Source organism: Uloborus diversus, chromosome 5 (genome assembly GCF_026930045.1).
Source record: "Uloborus diversus isolate 005 chromosome 5, Udiv.v.3.1, whole genome shotgun sequence".
Lineage (NCBI taxonomy): Eukaryota > Metazoa > Arthropoda > Arachnida > Araneae > Uloboridae > Uloborus > Uloborus diversus.
The window spans coordinates 45619250-45641132 of NC_072735.1; the positions used below are offsets into that span (position 1 = coordinate 45619250).

At 35.5% G+C, this 21883-nt stretch overlaps 1 protein-coding gene across 1 annotated transcript in view; it reads right to left on the bottom strand.

The window, feature by feature from the left end:
- Positions 1-452: 452 nt before the first annotated feature.
- The window catches only part of LOC129222898 (cell adhesion molecule DSCAM-like), a 194745-nt gene continuing 173314 nt past the window's right edge, over positions 453-21883 (bottom strand). Inside the window, exons 16-21 of the mRNA XM_054857461.1 lie at positions 20273-20513; positions 19461-19547; positions 18196-18381; positions 12959-13258; positions 5493-5669; positions 453-3113 (exon numbers count right to left, since the gene is read on the bottom strand). Of these exons, the coding sequence (XP_054713436.1) occupies positions 2854-3113; positions 5493-5669; positions 12959-13258; positions 18196-18381; positions 19461-19547; positions 20273-20513 (1251 nt within the window). The 3' untranslated portion in view covers positions 453-2853. The remainder of the gene's footprint in view (positions 3114-5492; positions 5670-12958; positions 13259-18195; positions 18382-19460; positions 19548-20272; positions 20514-21883) is intronic.

Consider the following 21883-nt stretch of genomic DNA (forward strand, 5'->3'; position numbering starts at 1 on the left):
GGAAACAAAATCATGATTTTTTGTTTTAAGATTTTAGAAGATGTGTTGTTACTATATAAAGTTCTCCTAACACTGGGGCCATAAATCCGCCCGAGCATCAATGTTGATGAAAGTTTCGCAACTTTGATTTTTACCTAATACATTACATTATTTCATCATTCGTTGAATAATATATGATGTCACGACTTCAGGTGAAATTCGATCGCTTCTTCTGTATCTTAATAAGGTGTAAAAGAAAAACAATAATAAAGTAGATTGAAAAGGTAAAGCTTCAAAGGAAATTGTGTATGAATATGTGAGAATTTTATTCATCTATTCATGCGACGGAATAAACTAAAGTACTATTAAGCCAAGTTGTATGAATCTTCATCATTTTACGAAGTTTACTTAAATAAGACAGGACACAAAGAAGTTTTATTTAGAAAATAATGTTTTTAATGATTCAGTGACATATGATTACAGCAGATGTTGAATATGTAAAAAGTGTTGGATCACAAGAACCAAATGGTGGCTGGAGCACTGTCCACCATGAAGAAAGGATGAGCGATGCAGGTGTGAATTACATTTTATGTACATTGTTGCCACATTTTTTTTTTTTTTTTTTGCAAGGAATGTATTCATGTGTTCAGTTATTAAAACTTCATATCAATTAGTACAACCTAAAACTTCTTGTTTTCGAATACAACATATTTTGTGTTTTCCTCTGGTCAGAATGTATTGTAGGGGAATGTGAAGCAAAGTGAAATGGTGAAATATTTACCATGCTTTTAGCTCCACCTGTCTAGTAGTATTTCAACGATGCATGCATAACGTAACACACATAGTCTATTTCAGCCAAGAAAAAATTACATCTGAAAATCAAAGAATATGGTAATACAAGCAATTTTCAAAAATTGTACTCATGATCTAATATTTTGATGTAAGTCAAAAATTATTTTTGTTAGTATGGAATGATAAAATGCTTGTTATTAACATTTTAAATATTAAATAAGACCTACAGTAACCTACAGAATTCAGTGCAGTATTTATTTGTTTAATATAAAGCTTTTTTTTTGTATTTTAAGTACTTTGTACTGTTGGTCAAGTGCATACTGGCAAAGTGGATGTGGCAAAGTGAAATAATTAATTTTATTTACAAATTCAATCTTTTATCAAATCACTTACATACTCATTTATTAATTATTTCATTTACACACCTTCATTTATTAATTCCCTTATTTATTTATTTTATTATTCATTTACTATTTTATTCACTCATTTATCTTTTCTCATATATTAACTTATTTAATTATTATTTTATTGTTTCATTTCCTTTTTATTTATTCATTAATTCTTTTGCTTACTCATTTATCTGTTCAAGAATATCTTTAATAATCGAATAGAAAAAGTTTCATTGCAAAAAATATTTTATTTTTCACTTTGCCTCATGAAAAAAAGAAGTGAAGATTTTCTCCTTTTTTTGGAGGTACAAAATTACTGCTAAAAATAAAAATAATGTTTCAATGCAAGTTTTATCATAAAATATATTATTCTTTCTTTATGTACCGCAAGTTTCAGAACAAATTTTCAACTTGTTCAATTTGAAAAAAATAAGTTATCTTAATTCACTTTGTCTCACATTTCCCTACACATGAAGCAGTGAGAAGCAAAGGGATGTAAGTGGCAAAATTAAAAATTTGGAGACAACCAGTACACATGGTAGGTGAACCTCTCCTCTGTCTTGGGGCATGGTACTAGTAGCCCTGGTGGTTGCTGCTATGCATTTTGCAGAAAAACATTTCAATGAAAGTCTACCCAGGATGTTATCTTTAAATGCGTTTTACTCAAAACTTGACGATGTCCACTTACATCCTTTTGCTTCTCACTGCCTCAATATGTTTTGTAGAAAAACATAGATAGGGAGAAAATGATCTATTGCAGCAATTTATTTTTATAAAGCTATGAAAATGTTTTGTAAATGTAATAGTATTCATACTACAATGGGCATCTTAACGCATTTATTTGATTTGTAGTAAACTTACGTACTTTATCCGCGACCATTTGTAACAAACACATGAGCTATTCTTTGGTATCATAGATTGTGAAATTTTTTCTCAGACTCTATAGATATCCTTCTCTCTGTCTTCAACTCTATCAATTAATAATTTCTTGATTTTTCTTCGTCATTTTTTATTTTAAAAAGAAGAAGAGGAAAAAACCCCACAAAAACGCCAAATAAGATTTTTTTTGTTCTGTTTGTATTAAACGAAGAGCATCTTACTCACCATATTTGAGACGTAAGACGTAGAGCATCCTTTCACGAAAACCGAAAAATTAAAAGTAAAACTTCGAGCTCGTAATATAGGGAAAAGAAAGACGGGAAAAAGCAGATAAGTAGAAAGACCAGGGAAAATACATGATAAAATTAAGTTTTATTTTTCCATATGGTACGCAATCAATGTTTTCGAATGAAAGTTAAATTATTATGTATGAGAAGATAGAAGTTGATGACCCCGTACGCATTTATTTTCTTCAAAGAAATAAATCCGATTTTTTTTTTTTTTTTTTTTTTTTTAATGCTTAAGTTTACTCTATCTTGTGTGTCGTCCATGCTTTTTAACTTCGTTTCGGGGATTCCGACTACATTTCTTCGACTAAAATTTCCAAAAATCACTTAGAGTATTAGGTATTTTGTACATATTTTTGGTTCCTGAAAAGTGTTTTCGCAAAAAATAAAAAATTTCTCACTATGAAAGTACGCATAAATACATTTCTTGTCCATAAATAATCACAAATACAACTGGCACGTCATTCACATTAATCAAAAATTAGTATTTACATACAAAAAATATAGCAGTCATTCATTTTTAATCGTTAATGTAGCTTGCTGACCACTTGAATAGGCACATCGTACGAATGTTCGTTCCCGGCTAAAGAGACGGAATGATGAACTCCGTCATTATCGCCATCTACCGAGAACTGAGACAATCTTGCTGTGGCGTAAGGACAGGGTAAATATAGAGATTCTCTGCACTGAGAACCTCTATGAGATGAATCTGCTCTAGGACGTTTTTCCCAAGCACTCAAGGCGACTGTTTCTGACTTCTGAATTTCTCCCGTGCTTCTTCGATCAGCTAAAAAATAATAATAATAATGTGAGTTTTGACATCTTGAATTCAAACTATTTTTTTTTCGCAATCGGGGCGATAGAACCCTACTTGTTGGGTCGTTGGGCTTATTGTTTCGACTAGCGGCTCCTGTTCATGGAATAAACTTTATTTACTGTCCACCTCTGGCAGTTTGAACTCAACTGCCCGAAAGAAAAACGGCTCAAGAACTTGCGGATTTAGTTTGAAGTGTTGTTGCCCATTTGGCGAAAAATATAATTCAGGTAAGAAGAAGCCAATAAGGGGGTTGCAATGGTAGCCCAACTCTGCGCCTAACAAAATCTCTTCTTACTGATTGCTCTCCCTTGAAAGAAATGGACTTGCTCAAGGACATAGCTCAACTTCTCAAAGGTGAACAATATACTCGAACTTCGTCACTTTATACAACCCTCTTTAAACGAAAACAGCATCCAGCACATAATTAACTTCCTTTAGCTTGTCCCTTCATCTGGGTGGTGGCTACCATGTCCTTTGGTCCATATGCTCTGAGCATGTCCCTCCTCCTGGGCGGTGGCGTGCCTGTATGCAGGTTTGTAGATGAGGGAATAGGTGTGTGTGTAGATGTAGGTCAGTGTGTAGGTGTAGGTGGTAAGTGCTTGTGTGTAGGTGTGTGTGTAGGCGTGTTTGTGTTTGTTTGTCGGCCTGTTTGTGAGGCGCGTGGTGTGTGTATAGGACATTTGAGCCACCGCCCAGGAGGAGCGGATTCCTGGGGGACAGTGCTGCCTGTGGAGGCCCAGGACCAGCACCTGCGGTGAACGGTGAGGCTTTCAGAGGCCCGGGTCCTGATATCAAAGGAACACCAACTTTGGTCAAGTGAGAGTAATCAGCAATTCGTTAATTGCTTCGTAAAATCAATCAAGCATATTTGAAAGGACGTAAAAAATGTGTTTTCCTTAGGTCTTTAACAACAACAAATATTACTAAATTCCAGAAATATGCAAACAATTTGCTTTTGACGGGTGCGAGAATGGCTATAGTTAGGGCAAACCTAACCTGGCAGCATTGTGAAGGCTTCGCAGATTCTAATCACAGCATTATTACGCTGTCAGGTTAGGTTTGTCCCAATCTCAAAACGGTGGTAGTTTTACCCTCGTCTCAGCATATATGCTTCCAATATTTTTAGGAAAAGTTAGAGGCACTCAACGGATCAATAAATAATTTGTCAATTATTTGTTTCAAAGTCTATTTAAATGCCAGTATCAATTCGTGTCTGAAAGAAAAGAACTTTTACAAAGACATTACTGTATTTTTTTGTTTATTGACTTGCACATTTTCGGTCAATATGAAAACTGCTCACTACCGGCTTCCCATTGTGCAATTTAGAAAACCCTTTACAGACATACCAACCCATTTACACTTTGAGGAAGCATTCCGCATTCTGTCCATATTTTCCGCTTTTCCCCAGTGATGATCGAATCTCCCGTATTTTCATATCATTAAACTATTTATTCCTCAAACATTAAGTATGAGTCGCATTTCTGTCCAAACTATCTCCTTAGAAGGTGACGTCAAAAATTTCTCCTCAATGCCTAGTTAACACAGCAAGGGCCCTAGAGCAGACATTTCATTGGGGCTTCAATACATATTCTTTTATCAAACAAAACATAAAGTATCTTAAAATTGAATCATGAAAATGTAATGCAAATATCGTAATAATATACTATGTTCTTAGCATATTAGTTCTAAGTAATAAACTAATAGACTATGAAGCAGTAAAGCAACACAACATTAACTAACGACTGAAAAACAAATTCTTTCTTTTTCTAGTCACTTACTGTTTTTTCAAAAACAAACGCATCGTAATATTTTTCAATTTTCTTAACTTTTATCACTATTCATTGAAGTAAAGTCATTATCATTTTTTTTTTAAAATCATGTTAAATATTCCCAATAATTTGATGCTACGTAGAGTTACGCATTCCAGGATATTTCTTCCGCAATTTTTCAGATAATCTCTTATGAGCCAAATAATCACATCTTTTTAATCCTAAATCACAAACACATACACCCACACACACAAAAAAAAAAAAAATCTTCGTTTTAAAAGGTAAAAGTGCAATATTCCTTGTATAGATCTAAGTACTATATCAAAACCTTGTTTTTGAAAGAAATACACTTGTAAATACATAATAATTGTCCTATATTTGGTGTATAACAGGAATGCAGGAAAATATGGAACATATGAGCAAAAAGATCATTACGAAAGCATGGTGCTTGTTAGTAAAGAATAAAATACTATGCGGAACCCAATAAACGGAACAGTGGAAGTACTTTACTTTGTACTGCTCAGTGAGTGATTAAAACCCATATCTAGCCATAATATAAAATATATCCTGAAAAATTTACCTCCGGAATCGTGCCCTTCAGGCCTATGCCTCCGTCTCCTTGTTAAAACTGCACAAGCTGCAATGAGGATGACCACCAGTACCACGGCTGAACAGACAGCTGAAGTTATCACAGCTACTCGTCTCTGGAGCTCCATGGCTGAAGATTCGGCAACTATAGGAGGGGGAGGTCCAATGCCTAAATAAAACAGAAATTCAAATGAAAGTTGTTCGTAGTAAATTCTTAATTAAGATTGTTATAAAATTACTGAAGTGCTGAATCCTTGCCGCTATTTAATTAAAATGATTTTTTAATCAGAAGTACTAGGAGTGAGGGCCGTGGTGGCCTGATCGGTAATGCATTGGATTTGTGACTGGAGGATCCCAGGTTCGATCCTAGCCGGTCGAAGATCCACCGTCTTCATTATTGGCGACAGGGGGACGTTAAATATGCTCGTGGTCGCAAAGTTCTCCAAGTGAAACGATACTTCTGGGGAGTGCTGGACCAGGGATTGCTCGGTTTCTGGCCTGGATCAAAAAATCAGAGCTGTCTTCAGGGTCCCATCCAACTGGTTAAACCACAAACAGTGGTAGGTACAAGGAACACTGGAGTGAAAAGTACTGGGAATATACCGCCGAACCCAACCATACGGGACCCAATTCGCGGATCCCTCGTGTGGTAAAACCTATGGCGTGTCCGTTAAGAGGTAGGGTAAGGTGGAGTGATTCTGTAATCATTGTTGAATCTTAGAAATGCATTTTTTTTCTTCGTAACTAAATCTCTACTTCTACATAAGCCAAATATTAGTTTATTGGCCGATTTTTTAAATTGTCTTTTTGCAATATCCTGTAATGAATGTGTCGTCGCCTCAGAGAAAACAGTTGTACATTTTACTGTTGTTTATAAGCTTAGATGTCTTACAGTTGCTAAGAGGTGACGATTTGGCACCTATCATTATGAAATCAAACGCAGAAATAGTTGGGATCAAAGAGCGTATGAGGTGATTAAAAAAAATAGATTCATATTTTTCGTCGTAGGACTATTGAGCATTTAGTCTAAGAAATACTTATACCTTTTTATTATACAATGCAGGAAATTCTTTATCCAAGAGTAATTATTGATCTTACCAATTCTGTGGCGCAGCGAAGGGGGAGGGAATAAAAAACACCTCCAGAGGCATTGGTTTAAACATAAATGCAAATTCTAATACAGTAGTTTATGCATATAAAAGGGCTGTTTTGATTTAAAAAAAATAAAACTCTTCAGAAGGTATTTTTGACCAAAAACTCCCCACCAGAAGGCATTTGTGATTTAAAAAAAAGAAGCCCTACAGGAGGTATTCTAGGTCAAAAAAAAAAAAAGTCCTCCAGAAAGTTTTTTGATCAAAAAAAAAAAAAAAAAAAAAAAAAAAAAAAAAAAAAAAAAAAAAACTGAAGGTATTTTTCAACAAAAAACCCGCCCAGAAGGTTTTTTTTTTTTTGATCAAAAAATTTCATCCAGAAGGTATTTCTGGCTGTATACCAATATAGTTAGTTTTCCTCGTGATCTACAACTTGTCAACTGTTCTCATAAAAATTATATTCATATGTAGTTCATTTTACAAAAATCAGATGCATTTGATCAGAATAAAGTAATTTTTTTTTCATTTATATTTGGTATCCGGACGTAATCCCGACAGCCGAAATACCGACAAGCCAGAATCCCGACAGCCGAAATACCGACAAGCCAGAATCCCGACTCGGTCGAAATCCCGACAAACCAAAATCCCGACAGGGTCGAAATCCCGACAAACCAAAATCCCGACAAACCAAAATCCCGACTGGGTCAAAATCCCGACAAGCCATAATCCCGACAGGGTCGAAATCCCGACAAACCATAATCCCGACAGGGTCGAAATCCCGACAAGCCATAATCTCGACAGGGTCGAAATCCCGACTGGGTCAAAATCCCGACAAGCCATAATCCCGACAGGGTTGAAATCCCGACAAACTAAAATCGCGGCTATCCAATATCTAGGGCTGCAGAAGTCGGAATCGGAGTCGGGCTGTTTTTGGGATTGAGGAGTCGGACGCGGGAGTCAAAGGTTTGACATTTCAAGAGTTTAGTCGGCCCTTTTTACCTCAGAGTTCACAACTCTGCCAGTGCTGGAAGGAGTCAAACTAGTTTTGGGGCCTAAGAGTCGGAGTCGATGGCTCTAAAATTCCCGGAGTCGGATTCGTTGTCGGTCATTTTTCCTCCGACTCCGCAGCTCTGCAAATATCCCAACAGGCTCGAAATCCCAGTAAGGCCTAGTGACCCCTCAACATACTTCCTGAGAGCTGCTTACGGAACGCTAAGGGCCGACTGGCCCGCGGGCCGGTGCGCACTCCCGTCTGTGCACCCTCAAATTCCTTCTGCGTGCATTTTTTTTTTTTGGAGCGCTTTTTTTTCGCCCTTAAACCTGTGCGATCTCGTTTTTTTCTATCTTTTATTTTTTGTGCCCTTGAACTTGAGCGTTTTCTTTTTTTAGCCCTCAAACCTGTGTGCCTTCGGGTTTTTTTTTTTTTTTTTTTTTTTTTTTGCGCCCTCAAGCCTGTTCGACTTTTTTTTTTCTTGCACTTTCAAATCCAAGCACCTTCAGTTTTTTTGGGCCCTCGTGCACCTTTTGTGTGTGTGTATTTTTTTTTTTCGTCCTTGAAAATTTTCTATTTACTTCATTATTTGAGCCATCAAGCGTGTGCAACTTTTTTTTTTTTTTTGCGTTCTCAACCTGTGCGTCTATGTGTCTTTTTTTTATTTTAATTCTATTTTGTTTTACTTCATTTGCGTTCTCGAACGTCTGCACCTCAGTTTTTTTTTTCATGCGCTCTCAAACCTGCCTTCGGAATTTTTGTTCCTTCATTTTTTTTATTCATTCTGATTTCATTTACCTTCTGTTTTTTTTTATTATATTTCTTGAGCTTTCGATTTTATTTATTTATTTTTGCGCTCTTTGGGAGTCAAGGTTAGCGCCCTAGTGGGAGAACGAGTGAACGAGCCCGCCCCTGTGGAGTGCTATGGTAATGATAAAGCGTAGGCTGTCAGAGGAAGAACATGGACTTCCCTCACTCCTCTCCTCAAATCCTCGTGTTTTACCCTTCGAAGTGAGGGGGGGGGGTACATATTCCTTCGAATGTGCCATTCAGAAAGTAAAGGCTGGCACTTTAATAGAGAACCCAGTCCGCCCCTGCTCCCTTCTCTCATATTTTACTTTTCTCTGGTAATCATTAAAATAGGATTTATAAAATGACGTATAAGTTTACAAAAAAATAGTTAATTATTTTTAAAAAATTTAGAAGAAAATACTTAATAATTTTTAAAAAAACTTCTTTTTAACTCTTAAAGATTTAAAATTCAATTTCTTTCAATGAATAAAATCATCTGTTTAAACAATCTAAATAAATAAAACAAAGAATATATATTTATGTATGTTCCTTTTACAAATCCAGTTTTTGTTGGATCTGAACCAAATTTGTCTGGAAGGTGCTTGGACACTCGAGAAAGAAAGTGGAGGGGTTTTCGAAAGCCAAAAAAGAAACAAACCGTTCGAATTTTAATTTTAGGACACGAAAATGACACTAAATGGCTCTTTGTACAATGCAGTTAGAAACAGATAAATGAATAAATAAAAATAAAAGTAACGGTTTCTTATCGGAATAACGGACATATCTCAATAACGGACAGTTTTTCATTTCACCTGGCTGTCCGAGAACTTTACATGTGTCTTTAATTGAAAAAAATTCTGTTACTTCCAATTTCTGATACTATCTCGCTGAGAAAAGTATCGACTTTATTACTACGTCAGATGCATTCCCGCCAAACTAATGAAGACTTATGAATGGTCAGATCAGTATGACGTGAGACTCTCCCTCACGTTGATGAATATTTTCTCCTAACTATATTAACCAATACACGTAAATTTCATAAATATGCTTAATTTTATTGGTTCGTATAATATGTTAACGTTTTTTGCTTGAAATGTATCTTTTATAAGCTCTGTGAATAGAAGAAAAGGGGAACTATTTTACTATGACGGAATGATATGGCTGTAGGCTTTCTACATGCTATAGGGTTATGTTCGCATCGAGATAGACAGCGCTCACTTGCCGTCATATTTTTGCTCATTAAAGTATTCCAAAAATGGACGAAATTTGTGAAATTGTTCCGTCTCAAAAAGGAAGTAATAAAATTAATGCGCGTGGTTATTTAATGGTGAAAGATAAGAATCGCGACAATTTGTATTATTGGTGTTGTGAAAAAAGAAAATATGATGTGTGCAAAGGTCGAGTAACAACAATATTTTTGAATGGACAACATCATCTCCAAAAATTTACTGAACATAACCATGCTCCACAAGCGAGTGCAGCTGCTATCGCAAAGTGAATAGGCCAGTTAAAAGAAGATGCTCTGCATACAGGAAATCAACCTTGCCAGATAATTCAAAAAAGTGTCGTAAACACTTCTCAGAACATTCGCCCATACCTTCCATCAAAAGAAGCTCTTCGGAAAAAAATTAAACGGGTCAGGCAAAACCAACGGCCATCAGAACCAAAAACATTGAATGACATTGATGTTCCACCTAATTTACGAAACACTTTAACTGGTGAATTATTTTTAGTAAAGGATTCTGCGGTTCGAGATGAGAGAATTCTAATGTTTACAACAGTAGCAAACGTTAAGCATTTATCGTAGGCACCTTATTGGATTATGGACGGCACATTTAAAACGGTGCCCACAACATTTTACCAGCTGTATACAATTCACGCACCTGTCGGATCTCCTAATTTCAGAATTCTTCCTTTAGTATACGCTTTGATGACAAGTAAATCTGAAGAAAATTACAAAACGTTATTCCAAATTTTAATTGATTTCGCTGAAGGAAGTACCATTGAACTGAGGCCACCTAGAATTATCAGTGATCTAGAAAAAGCAGTTATAAATGCTTCAAAATCTGAGTTCACCAACGTTATTAATAAAGCTTGTTTTTTCCATCTGTGTCAGTGTGGTTGGAGAAAAATCCAATCAAGTGGATTGGCTTCGCGCTACGGCACAGACGAAAACTTTAGTTTAATGCTTCGTCATTTATTTGCATTAGCTTTTCTACCAGCTGACGAAATTTCAGCAGCATTTGACATTTTACTTCCTCACTTGCCATCCGATGCTCAAGAAGTCGTCCAGTGGTTTGAAGATAACTACGTTCGTGGAAGAATGAGGCGCCGTTTGACTAATGGTGTTGCTGTTCGTGTTCCGCCGTTGTTCCCACCAGAACTCTGGAGTGTGTTTGATTCCCTTCAACTAGGAACTCCTCGCACTCAAAATGTGGTTGAGGCTTGGCACAGAAGATGGGAGAGCTTAATTGGACGGGCCCATGTTGGCGTTTATAGCATCATTGAAGGATTCCAAAAAGAACAAGAATGTGTGGAATACCAAGTGGAATGTATTCTTCGCGGAGAGCCACGGCCAAAACGTAGGAAAGTGGATGATGACCGAGAGAGGAGGATAATGACTGTTGTGGACGATCGTGGTAATCGATCTGTTATGGACTATCTTCGTAGTATCGCTCACAATTTATCACTTTAAGTATGTTCAGTAAGTTAAGTAAGTTCAGATCCTTGCATGTATATTGAACGAGTAAATGTTTTTTCCCCTTTGTTTTAATAAAAATTATTTCGTACATTTTCATTTCAAATAGTTATTGAAATTGATAAAATTGACAATAATAATAATAATAATAATATAATAATAATAATAATAAATAAATAACATGGAGCGAGAAAAAACTTTCATTTTCCCAACGCTTAACTTTTAGTTAATTTTTTTTCAGTGTCCGATTTTGAAAGTATGGCGTGGTCTTTATGACGTCACAAATGATGTACTTTGGCACTTCTGTCTACCGCGTTTCCACGTTATGATAATCAAGAAGCGAATTAAATATTGCGCTCTGCAAATGGCATTTTATCAGTGATTTCATCGGCAGAAGCGTAAACAATAAAAGCGCACCGATTAAAATATTTTTTTAAAATATTAAACGTAGTCGAATTATTTAAAAAAAAATTCAGATCCTTTGTTTTTAAGCTTGCTCATTCAGAAAAAAAAACTTTTAAAATTTCAGAAACGACCCCATTGGCAAAAGATACCCAGTGCTTTTTCCCTTCAACTGAAAATTCCTTTAAAAGCCTTGCTTATGTCGCTACAGTGAGCTATCCCAGCTTAACCCAGGAATAATAGCAAGATATCCTTATAACCCTTGCCTTGAGGAGACAATATGCTGAAACCTATTACAAAAATTTGCAGTTGTACGCTAAATTTTGTTTGAATCCTTGCATTACTTCTTGAGATAATAGCAGTCAAGTAAACGAGAAAGAATATTCGTTTGCACCACCTCTTTGCTAGGATTAACGACAAAAAAAAAAAAAAAAATCAGCACCTTGTGTTTCACAAGGTCTGCAGACCAAATTTTGTCTGAATCCTTGCATTATTTCTCGAGACATGATAGTCACAAATAATGAGAGAAAAAAACGTTCGACTGCTCCACCCTCCTGAAGCTATTGGCACCAAAATCGAATTATCATCCGTACCCTCTAAGATCTATTCTCTTTTTCTAAATCCGTCAATCACTTCTTGAGATATAGAAGTCCCGCATGAAATAGAAGACGTCGCGCTCTACCCTCTTGAAGAAATTGGCACTAAAAACCATTCAGCACCAAATCACATGTGGTTTCATCCGTAAATAAATAAATAACATGGAGCGAGATAAAACTTTCATTTTCCATTCGAACTCACATTGAAATAGAGTGGTCAAAAAATAGTAATATGTAATATGTAAATTATATATGTCGTATGTGTAAGTGTATGTGTATATGTATGTGTATATAATGTAATATGTATAATACAAGTTTACATTTCATGTTCAAGTCATATGTAAACTTACATTAAAAACTGAGCGTATCTATCTGTGTCGAGGACGAGGCGTCAGCCGAAGGCGGCTAGTATTTAGTTAAAAATTGTATTTTATTAAGCTAAATTGAATGTTTGTATTGAGATATGTATTTAGATTTTTTTCCGGATATTGGCCCTGTCGGGATTCTGGCTTCTCGAGATTTTGACCATGTCGGGATTCTGGCTTGTCGGGATTTTGACCATGTCGGGATCCTGGCTTGTCGGGATTTTCACCCTGTTGGGATTCTAGATTGTCGGGATTTGGACCATGTCGGGATCCTGGCTTGTCGGGATTTTGGCCATGTCGGGAATCTGGCTTGTCGGGATTTTGACCATGTCGGGATTCTGGCTTGTCGGGATTTTGACCATGTCGGGATTCTGGCTTGTCGGGATTTTGACCATGTCGGAATTCTGGACATTCGGGCTTTCGGCCCTGTCGGGATATCGGGCAGTCGGGATATCGTCTGTCGGGATTCTGGGCTGTCGGGGTTTGGGCTGTCGGGATTTCGACCCAGACCCTTTATATTTACCGTGTGATTTACTCAAATCTGCTCTCCTTGTCAAAAAGTCATATTCCCGTTCCTTTTCTCCTGCAGAGTTACGTGCTCCAGCAATCAACTTATACCAATGTCCAGGGTTTAGTCCCGTTATGAAGGCCCTTGGTCTGTGGCTCAAGACTGGAATTTCAGTAAATTTCTGTTCATTTTGAGCTCTGTACCGCAACGAGTAATGTGAAATAGGACATCCACCATCGTCCCAGCTGGAAAGAAATACCGTAGCCGAAGACGCATTCACTTGCAGAAACTGATCTTTCGGAGGTGGTTTTGGAACTGAAAAATATTTGTTAATACATTAGTTGCTGGAATGATAAAACTGATTTTTTTTTTAAGCCAGCAAAGGAAAAAAAATCAACTTAGAAAAGATAGTAACTATTACATTGTTACAGAAATTAAATATGAAAATGAAGCATTTCAGTTAGAAAACTAAATTTTAATATAGTACTGTTATCAATCCTCAGAAAAGACATTCCAGCTTTTGAGAGTTGTAATAAAAAAGTTTCAGTGATTCTGTTACAGACTAGAAAGTCGCCCGTCAAGGTATGATGGCTGAAAACTGTTTCTACTCTTCTACATTTGAACAAAGCAATTGCCTGTTAGGTGATATTTTGAGAGTTTAAATTTTGACCCCAACATAGTGGATTAATCCTAAACTCCAGTAGATAGCGTTAATTGTTTTCGTTTCTTCATTCCCTGAAATGACACAGTCTTACCAGTAAAACTGTTAAGTTACCGAATCGAGTTCAGTCTTGTCACAGTAAAACTTTTCCCTGCATGTTAAACATTACCAAAACACATTATTAAATTATCATGCCGTGGCGCAAGTTTTACTGTTGAAACACTCGGGTTACTCGATCATCGGCTCTTCTTTATATGAGGATGTAATTTCTTTTAAGTTAAAACTCTAACCAGACGGTGATGCGTAAATCTTTCAGTTTACGAACACTATGAATAAGGAATCTTAATACATCGTTTTATACTTATTAAAAGGTTTTGATTCTTGAAAATGATGATTGATGTACAAAAACAGCTCTTTTTCATCAAATTTCATTTGTAGATTTAGTTAAAGTAAGGAGCCCCCTCGCTATATCGCGTTTGTATTTGTCGGGTGGCAACAAAAAATACAAAAAGTGCGACATAACTGAGGTCATTAAAATAACAACTCAGTCTTACCCTTAGTAGTCTTACCTATTTTTTGAAGTATAAAAAATAAACTAAAAACAATTCAATTGCTATTGGTGAAATAAGAGAATTTAAACTTAAAATTGGAGTGAAATAAAATTAATTGAAAACAACTTTCGTTTATTTCTTGGCCAAAAAGAAAATGTTCTACTTAGAAATATGATGGTTTTACCACTTCAGAAGTCTCAAATTTAAGGCAAATTTAGTATTATCTTTTAATTGTTCAGGAGACAGAAAAAGCGCAATATATGCCCAAATGAGCGAGATAACTTTTATTTTTTGAGGAAAAAGCTTAATTTAACAAAATATAAGAATAAAGTAGGTATTTAAATGAACGTGCCGCCCTTATTAGACATTAAAGGGTACATAACACTTTAAACTTAAATAAAAATTATCTTAGACAGAACTATCCAAAAATTTATAGTGGTGATATTTTACATTGGGTTAAAAAATAGAATATTAAAATTAAAATTTGAAAAACATATTTAAACGAAACAATATTAATAGTCTGCAGCTTCATTTTTTTTTTGCAAGAATCACATCTTTTATCCTTTCAGATTTAAATTCCACCAGCTATTTACATTCAAGGCTACTGATACTGTTTCCATACCCTCTTCAATGTAGCAATGAGTTCAGGTTTGTTAACGGGCTCTAGGTCTTGAATCTTTTTCTTAAGATTTGACGATGGAACAAATTTTGAATGGTATTGAGGTCGGTAGAGTTGCTTGGCCAGTTTAATACCGAAACCCTTCTTTCTGCTAAAAATCTGTGAGTCGATTTAGAGATGTGATACGAAGCGGAAACGTGCAGAAAGATAAATGTGTCACTGAATGTGACCTTGCTCAGAAGAGAGTATCATACAATAATCCAGAACATCTTCATAAAAAAACGGGATAAACATTGTTTTACGACACATACAATTGTCCAGTTCCAGCAACTCTCATGCCTCCCCATACCATAAAGGATGTCTCAGTTTGAGAGATTGTCTTACTCAAGTTTTCTGAAGCGCTTCGCTTTTCTAAAATACCAAACCCAAACACCTCTCTCTCCAACAGATATTTCAAATAAAAATTCATCATAGAATAAAAAAATTTTCTCAGACTTGTTGCCCCTAGATGAGCTTCTCTTTGCTCCAGGAGAGTGGGACACGTCTCCGCTTCATGTTCATCTTTGGTTTTACTTCGAGGACACGCAATTGCAACTGCAGTTTATGCAATCTTCAAGTGTAGTTGACGTGGACACGATAACTACAGATTCTTTCCAACACTTATGGATGTAAGAGGCATTTTTAAAACTTTTTTTTTTTTTTTTTGGACAATTCACTGCAATCTTCGTTCATCTCTACCAGCTGTTGCAAGCTTTCTACCTCATTTACTTCGGTTACTTTTTTCATTAGTTGATCCTTCTTTATTTCTTTAAAATCTTCAAGAACGTAGACAGTAATTCCTTCTTTTAATCCGAGATTAACTGCTTTTTTCTGACTTTAAACAATGACACAGCAAGCAATTTCCTCGTTTCCGATTTTATCACGTCGACGACTCATTTTCACCAAAAGAATAACGAAAAATTTTCTGGACTCCAAGATTTATAACTGTTGCAACCTACACAGTTAACACGCAGGCAAATATTTTCGCTACTTTTCAAATTCACAGTAAATGAAATGATTATTCTAATTTTTTGACTCACATACAAAAAATCAATATAATTTTCAAATTTGTTAACGACCCTTATATTGTTGAAATAATACCTTTAAGGATGCTGAAATTGTTTCATCTATTCATTAATAACATGTTTTACTTTGTTTAACTAGCCTGCATTCATTTTGTCCGACTCAGTGACACGTTTTGCTTAAACAACTATGATATTCTATTTTTTTGAATTTGGGCTGCATAACGAGGGGTGTAAGACAAATATAGAAAGTTTGAGAGATTACAGTTTCTTTGAAAGCTATAAATCTTTCATTTGAAATAAAATATGACATTTTTGCTAGAATACTATTTGTTTCTTAGAGAGAAAGTGTAAAATTTTTCAGTGCATATAGACCATTTCTTTCATATCTACACCGATTCAAGATAATTAGGTCACCATTATGTGTATGCAGTCAACCTGGAACTCCTGAACATTATATTCTACTGTCCTCTAACCAGCTCTTTCCACCGCACTTACAATTTCAACCTTAGTTTTTTCAAAAATATTACACTTATTCCATCTTATCCAGTTTCAAGCAAGAATATCCGCATAAAATAATGTCCCTACACTCATATCACTAGCAAAAGACTAAATAACCAGCCTAAAAACTTTCAAAGAACTTGATTGCCGTTTATACTGTTTTTGACAGTCATCCCAGTCTCATTTAACTTCTTTTTCAGTTGAATACTTTGTTTATTTTAATGTTTCATGCTTTTGTATGTGTTTCTGTATATATCAAAATTGCTCGTAAACTGTTCTGCCCCCTCCCCCCTCCAATCACCACATCCGGTTAAACACTCACCAGAGTTGGTACGGTGGTGATTGGTGGGATTTAAATAAATTAATGAATGGAGAAAGCGTCAAGTTTTATTCGTTTATAAAGAAAGTATTTTCTCCTCGCAATGGTCGATTTTTTGTAGTTATAAAAATATTTTTTAACTTGCTATTGGAAAAGCTGCTTAAACCAATAGCGCAGGTGTTTCCAAAGTGGGTGCCACGATACCCTGGATTGGCGCAGGGAGATGCGAGGGGTGCCGCAATATGTCCACGGTATTAATATATTCAATATAACAAAGATGGGCTAGGTGCCGTGAATCGAAAAAGTTTGGGAACCCCTGGATTAGCGGCTCGTACGAATCGAAAGAAGTAGTTTGCTTCACAAAAAAAATATTTCCCATATTCTTGCTTATTGAATATGGTTGTGTCATGTGTTACTACACTATGAAAACGATTCAGAAACGTTCCTGGAAAATAATAGGCAGCTTATGAGCCTAATTCCTGCCAGTAAGATATCTTACCAAAACCAGGAACGTTTTCCGCTAAAATTGAGTACATTTCCTGAAAATATACCGGAAACTTCCTGAAAAATTCAGAAATATTCCCGTTCGAAGCCAGTCGTGTTTCTGGAACTTTTGAGTAAACTTAAGTAGATATAATATAATAGCTTGGCACCTTCCTGATTTATTAAGGAAGTTCCCTAAACAGTAATGCAAACACAGCCAAAGCTAAGCCTGAATTGCAAGCAAGTATCCAGAATATTACTCGCTTTGCACTTCTTGCAAAGCAACGTAGTTCATACTTATTCGTTCCCTTTGGGAGCTTAATCAGCATGGACGGGCCGTAATCGAACAGAAGCCGATACACTTTATAAATACGCTCAGTTAATCTTTAAACTGGATGCTAAAAATAATTTTCACAACAGTGAGAAGTCTGCATTCGTGCAACATGTAACGCCAGGAAACTTTTCGACAATAATACTTGATTTTCCCAGGAAGTGGATAAAAAGGATTGAAATCCCGAAACGTTACACGGAAATATTTAGTAGCATTTTGGAATTTTTTAGTGTATTACGCTGCATAATTTCCTTCGTTTGACTAAAAACAGGTTAGCTAATATTTTGAAAACTCTTACTTTACAACCAAATGTTTCGAGAAAATTTGATTTTTCTAGTGAATCGTGAGTGAAAATGGTAAATAATTGCCTAATTTTGTAGAAAAACTTGCGTAACCATTAAATATAACTAAAATTAAGTTTAGTTATTTGCGATGCGCGTAGTGTTTCACTTTGAAACTGAAAGGCTGTCTTTTCTTGTAGAAAGTGTACAAATGAAAATAAGTCTCTTACATGCAGTGTCAGACTAGAGAAGATATTCAAGTCAAAAATTTACGCTAAATGATAATCTTATTTATTCATGCATGCAAAAACACGTTGAATGTAAAAATGTTACTTAAATTTTAGGTTAGTTTGGCGCAAATACAGTTTCCTAAATAGTTTCGATATTTTAGCAGACAATATTTTCTAAGGTGGTTACAAGTAAATTTTAGACTTTGTTCTCTTACCTATTCCGTCTGTTCTTACAGTCAAGACCTGACTTCTTTCGCCTTTCCCACCAGAAGTGTATGGCACGAGGTATATTTGAAAGACTGTCCCACATTTCAAATTTTCGAAATTATAAGCGAAGACATCGCGAGGTAAAGTGGCTTCCTTCCATTCGCCATTTTCTTCTCGAATGTAGGCTAAATAACCTGCAAAATGAAGAAAAAAGGTTTTTATTTTGGGAATTTCAGCACCGATTAATGAAGTAAATAAGTTGAAAAGCAGTTTTTAATAATCAAAACTAAACGTACTCAGTATTCAGCAACACCGATCTTTTTACATGATCAATCGAGATCATCGTTTTGATTTCAATTTTTCTTCAAGCGTAAAACTTGAAAAATATGTTTAATTCTATTATTAGAAATAAATAGGAGAAAAAATAGGGAAAAAAGTTTCCCCTGCTGACTGTGGTCAGAATTGTGTATGAAAAAAAATAAATAAATAAAATAAAATAAAAAAAAAAAAATAAGATAAGACATAACTTTATTTTTCCACATAAGTACCACGGACATTGAGACCACTTGCTGAACTTCAATTAGCCCCGCACGAAAAACTGAGGGTTTTGTATATGGAAGAAGCGTTTAACAACTTGTTTAACTTCAGCATTGCTTCCAAAGCTTGTTCTGAAGTCAAACAAGGTTCTGTGTCACTGATATTCGTAACTTGTGAATTAGTCGGATACCATGTGATGTAAATGGAAAAAGCTATTTAGTCACTGTTAAAAAACTCACGTAGGTTCATTAGAAATTATACTTTTCACATAAAATATTATGGTTGAACTTTGCCTCTGAATAAGAGTGTCAATTCCAACGTGGCACGTAATTTGCGCGCGCAATGTACGACTCTACGAAGTTAACTTGAAATCATAGCCCGTAAATACTTGTGGAAATTGAATAGTAAAACTTAGGTGCAGCTAGTATCTAAATAAAAATTAGGTTTCAGCAAAAAAGAAAAAAAATCATAGAACACACACACAATAATAAATAGCACATTTGTATCAACTTCAAAATTGATAGAAGGACGTTCAATAGATTAAATACTCAATGCTTAACAATTCCCGTAAGTGTTTTTGTTTCTGTACTTTCAACTTGACTTCCGACTGATGTATGTTTTTTTAAAAGTGTTCCAAGCATAATACATTCACAGAAAATCTCTCCCTAGTTCATGGTATCATTGAATTAAGCCATTAAAACATCAGAACTTGTATAGTATAAGTATTTTACTGTACCTTCTACTTCGTCACTGTTTTCCCATTTAATTTGTATTGAATTCGTCGTTGTTTTTGATGCTTCTACATTCGGGCTTTTCGGAGGATCTGCAAAAGGAAAAGGAAAGTTCTGAAATCATTTGTCAAAGGATTAGTGCTTCATCTTAGTAAGGATTTTAACTTATTCACCAAAATTTTCAAAGAACTTTAAATTATGTAAGTCACGAAATGACTCAGTGAAGAAAATATTAAAATAAATAAATAAATAAAATACCATAAATAAATAAATGAAACTCAAATTTTTAGACGCTATAAAGAGCAAGCTTTTGCTAATCATCCGAAACAAATTTGGATATTTTTGAAAACTTACAAAGCGAGGTTATGATTTAAGTTATCATTCGCAATTGATGTTACTCTTGTAGGGGGGGGGGGGAGTTCAGGTAGTTGTGACAGTTTGTGGCAAGAGCATACAGTGGGTACAAAATATTTGGCATCATACATTGTTGCTGGAATTTAAACATTTTTATGACAATATATTTACGAAATATTGTGTGAAATGTAATGAGGGGTAGAGATAGGGAAAAGTGAACTGTGGCACTTTGTCACAAGGGGGGAGGAGTCAAATGTGTTGAGAAACGTGTGACATCATTTATGAACATCCCCTAACTCTGTGTATCCAAAAAATATCGTTCGTGATTAGTTTAGTGAAAATACTTAACACATCAGGTATACTGCAAATTAAATTTCTTGAAATAACTGAATATACTTATTGCAATGCTTTCAGAGTGTGTTCAATAAATAATAAGTTCAGAATACGTCTGTAATGTATGTACCAAATTTGAGAGTTTGAGCAGTAACGTCATCAGACTGAGGACCAGGTCCTTTTTCGTTGAAAGCTTGAACCACAATGCTGTACTCCGTAGAACTTTGTAAACTGGTGAGGACGCATTCGTTTTCAAAATCTTCACCCACTTTCAGAGTTTTGAACAAGTACTGATTTCCCGATTTCGTTATTTTGTATCCAACATAATATCCAGTGATGGATCCTCCTTCATCATCGGAGCGATCAGGAGGCTGTAAAACAGAAATATTACGATGACGGGAATGGAAAAATCATGATATATATATTAAAGCAAAACATTTCAGATACCAAAATGTGTTGCGGCAACCGTCGCTGAGCCTCCCTCTTATTTCACCCATGAAAATGTTTGGTAGTAAAAACATACACCAACATCCCGATTTCGACATCTAAAGAGCCTCCCTCTTAGAATCTTAATTTCACCCATGAAAACGTTTGGTAGTACAAACATACACCAACATCCCGATTACGAAGGTTATCTTCACACTTTTAGCTAAAACCAATATTGCAGAATAGTAAGAGTCCACAAGCATTGTGCCGTTCATCTCGTAAAGTGGGGGTGAAAGCTTATAAGCAACAAACTTTGCTCGATGATTGTTGCTAGTGTGCTAACTTAATTTTAGCTGCCAATATACCAGTGTGAGGGCAATCTCAACTTCAATGAGAGGACATCTTCTTCCTACACGGCTATGGGGGATATTACAGACTGATAACACCTAATAAGGGTGAAACTGCTGCATCTGGGTGTCATAATCAGGCTCTCCGTGTATGTTTGTAGCACTCCCTTAGCCCCGGCTTGGAGCGGTAATTTATATGTTAAAGAATATATAAGTAAATCTGTCTTTTCATTACTTCAAATGGTACATAAAAAATTGAATCTTAACATTTAGACCTGCTTGCGTGTGTGGATAAAGGAGAAAGGAGAGGGGTCATTGGGTCGTCTTATGTTCCTTACTGTGCCTGAATTATACTTATGACCCACCTTTTTGTAATGATTCTTCTTCTTCCCCCAGCAAACAGAAGCATTCCAAAAATAAAACATGAGAGCGAAAACGGGAGTGAACTTTTTTTCCGTTGTTCCAAGCGCAGTTCAATTGTTCAGCTGTTCCATATTGTAAATTTTTATGGCAGTAATTTATACATATTTCTTTTTTATGTTGAGTTTTTGAAATTTGTTGCACCTTTACGAAATGAAAATTAAAATTCCAGTCAAGAGAATTTTAGTGTAGTGCTGCCATCTATGGAACGACAAATTAAGCAAATTTAAATCAACAGGTCTGAAATAACCCTTCTTTTAGGTATACAATTGTTGTGGATTGTATTTGAAGCAAATATTCTGATTTAAAATTAATTGTTTTCCTGAATTTCGGAAACTTTTAATGCATTCGTCCCCAAAAACCTTTTACGTGTGCATAAGACTTGGGAAGCAAATTCTAGATGTCGAGTTCGAGTAGACACCCCTACTGGTTTGTTACCTTTTAAAGATAACAAAGTCGTATATAAGGAAGGGGCTGAGGGGACCAGGGCCCCCTCCAAAATCAGGAAATAAAAGAATAAATAAATCTGGAAATTAAATAAAGGTAGT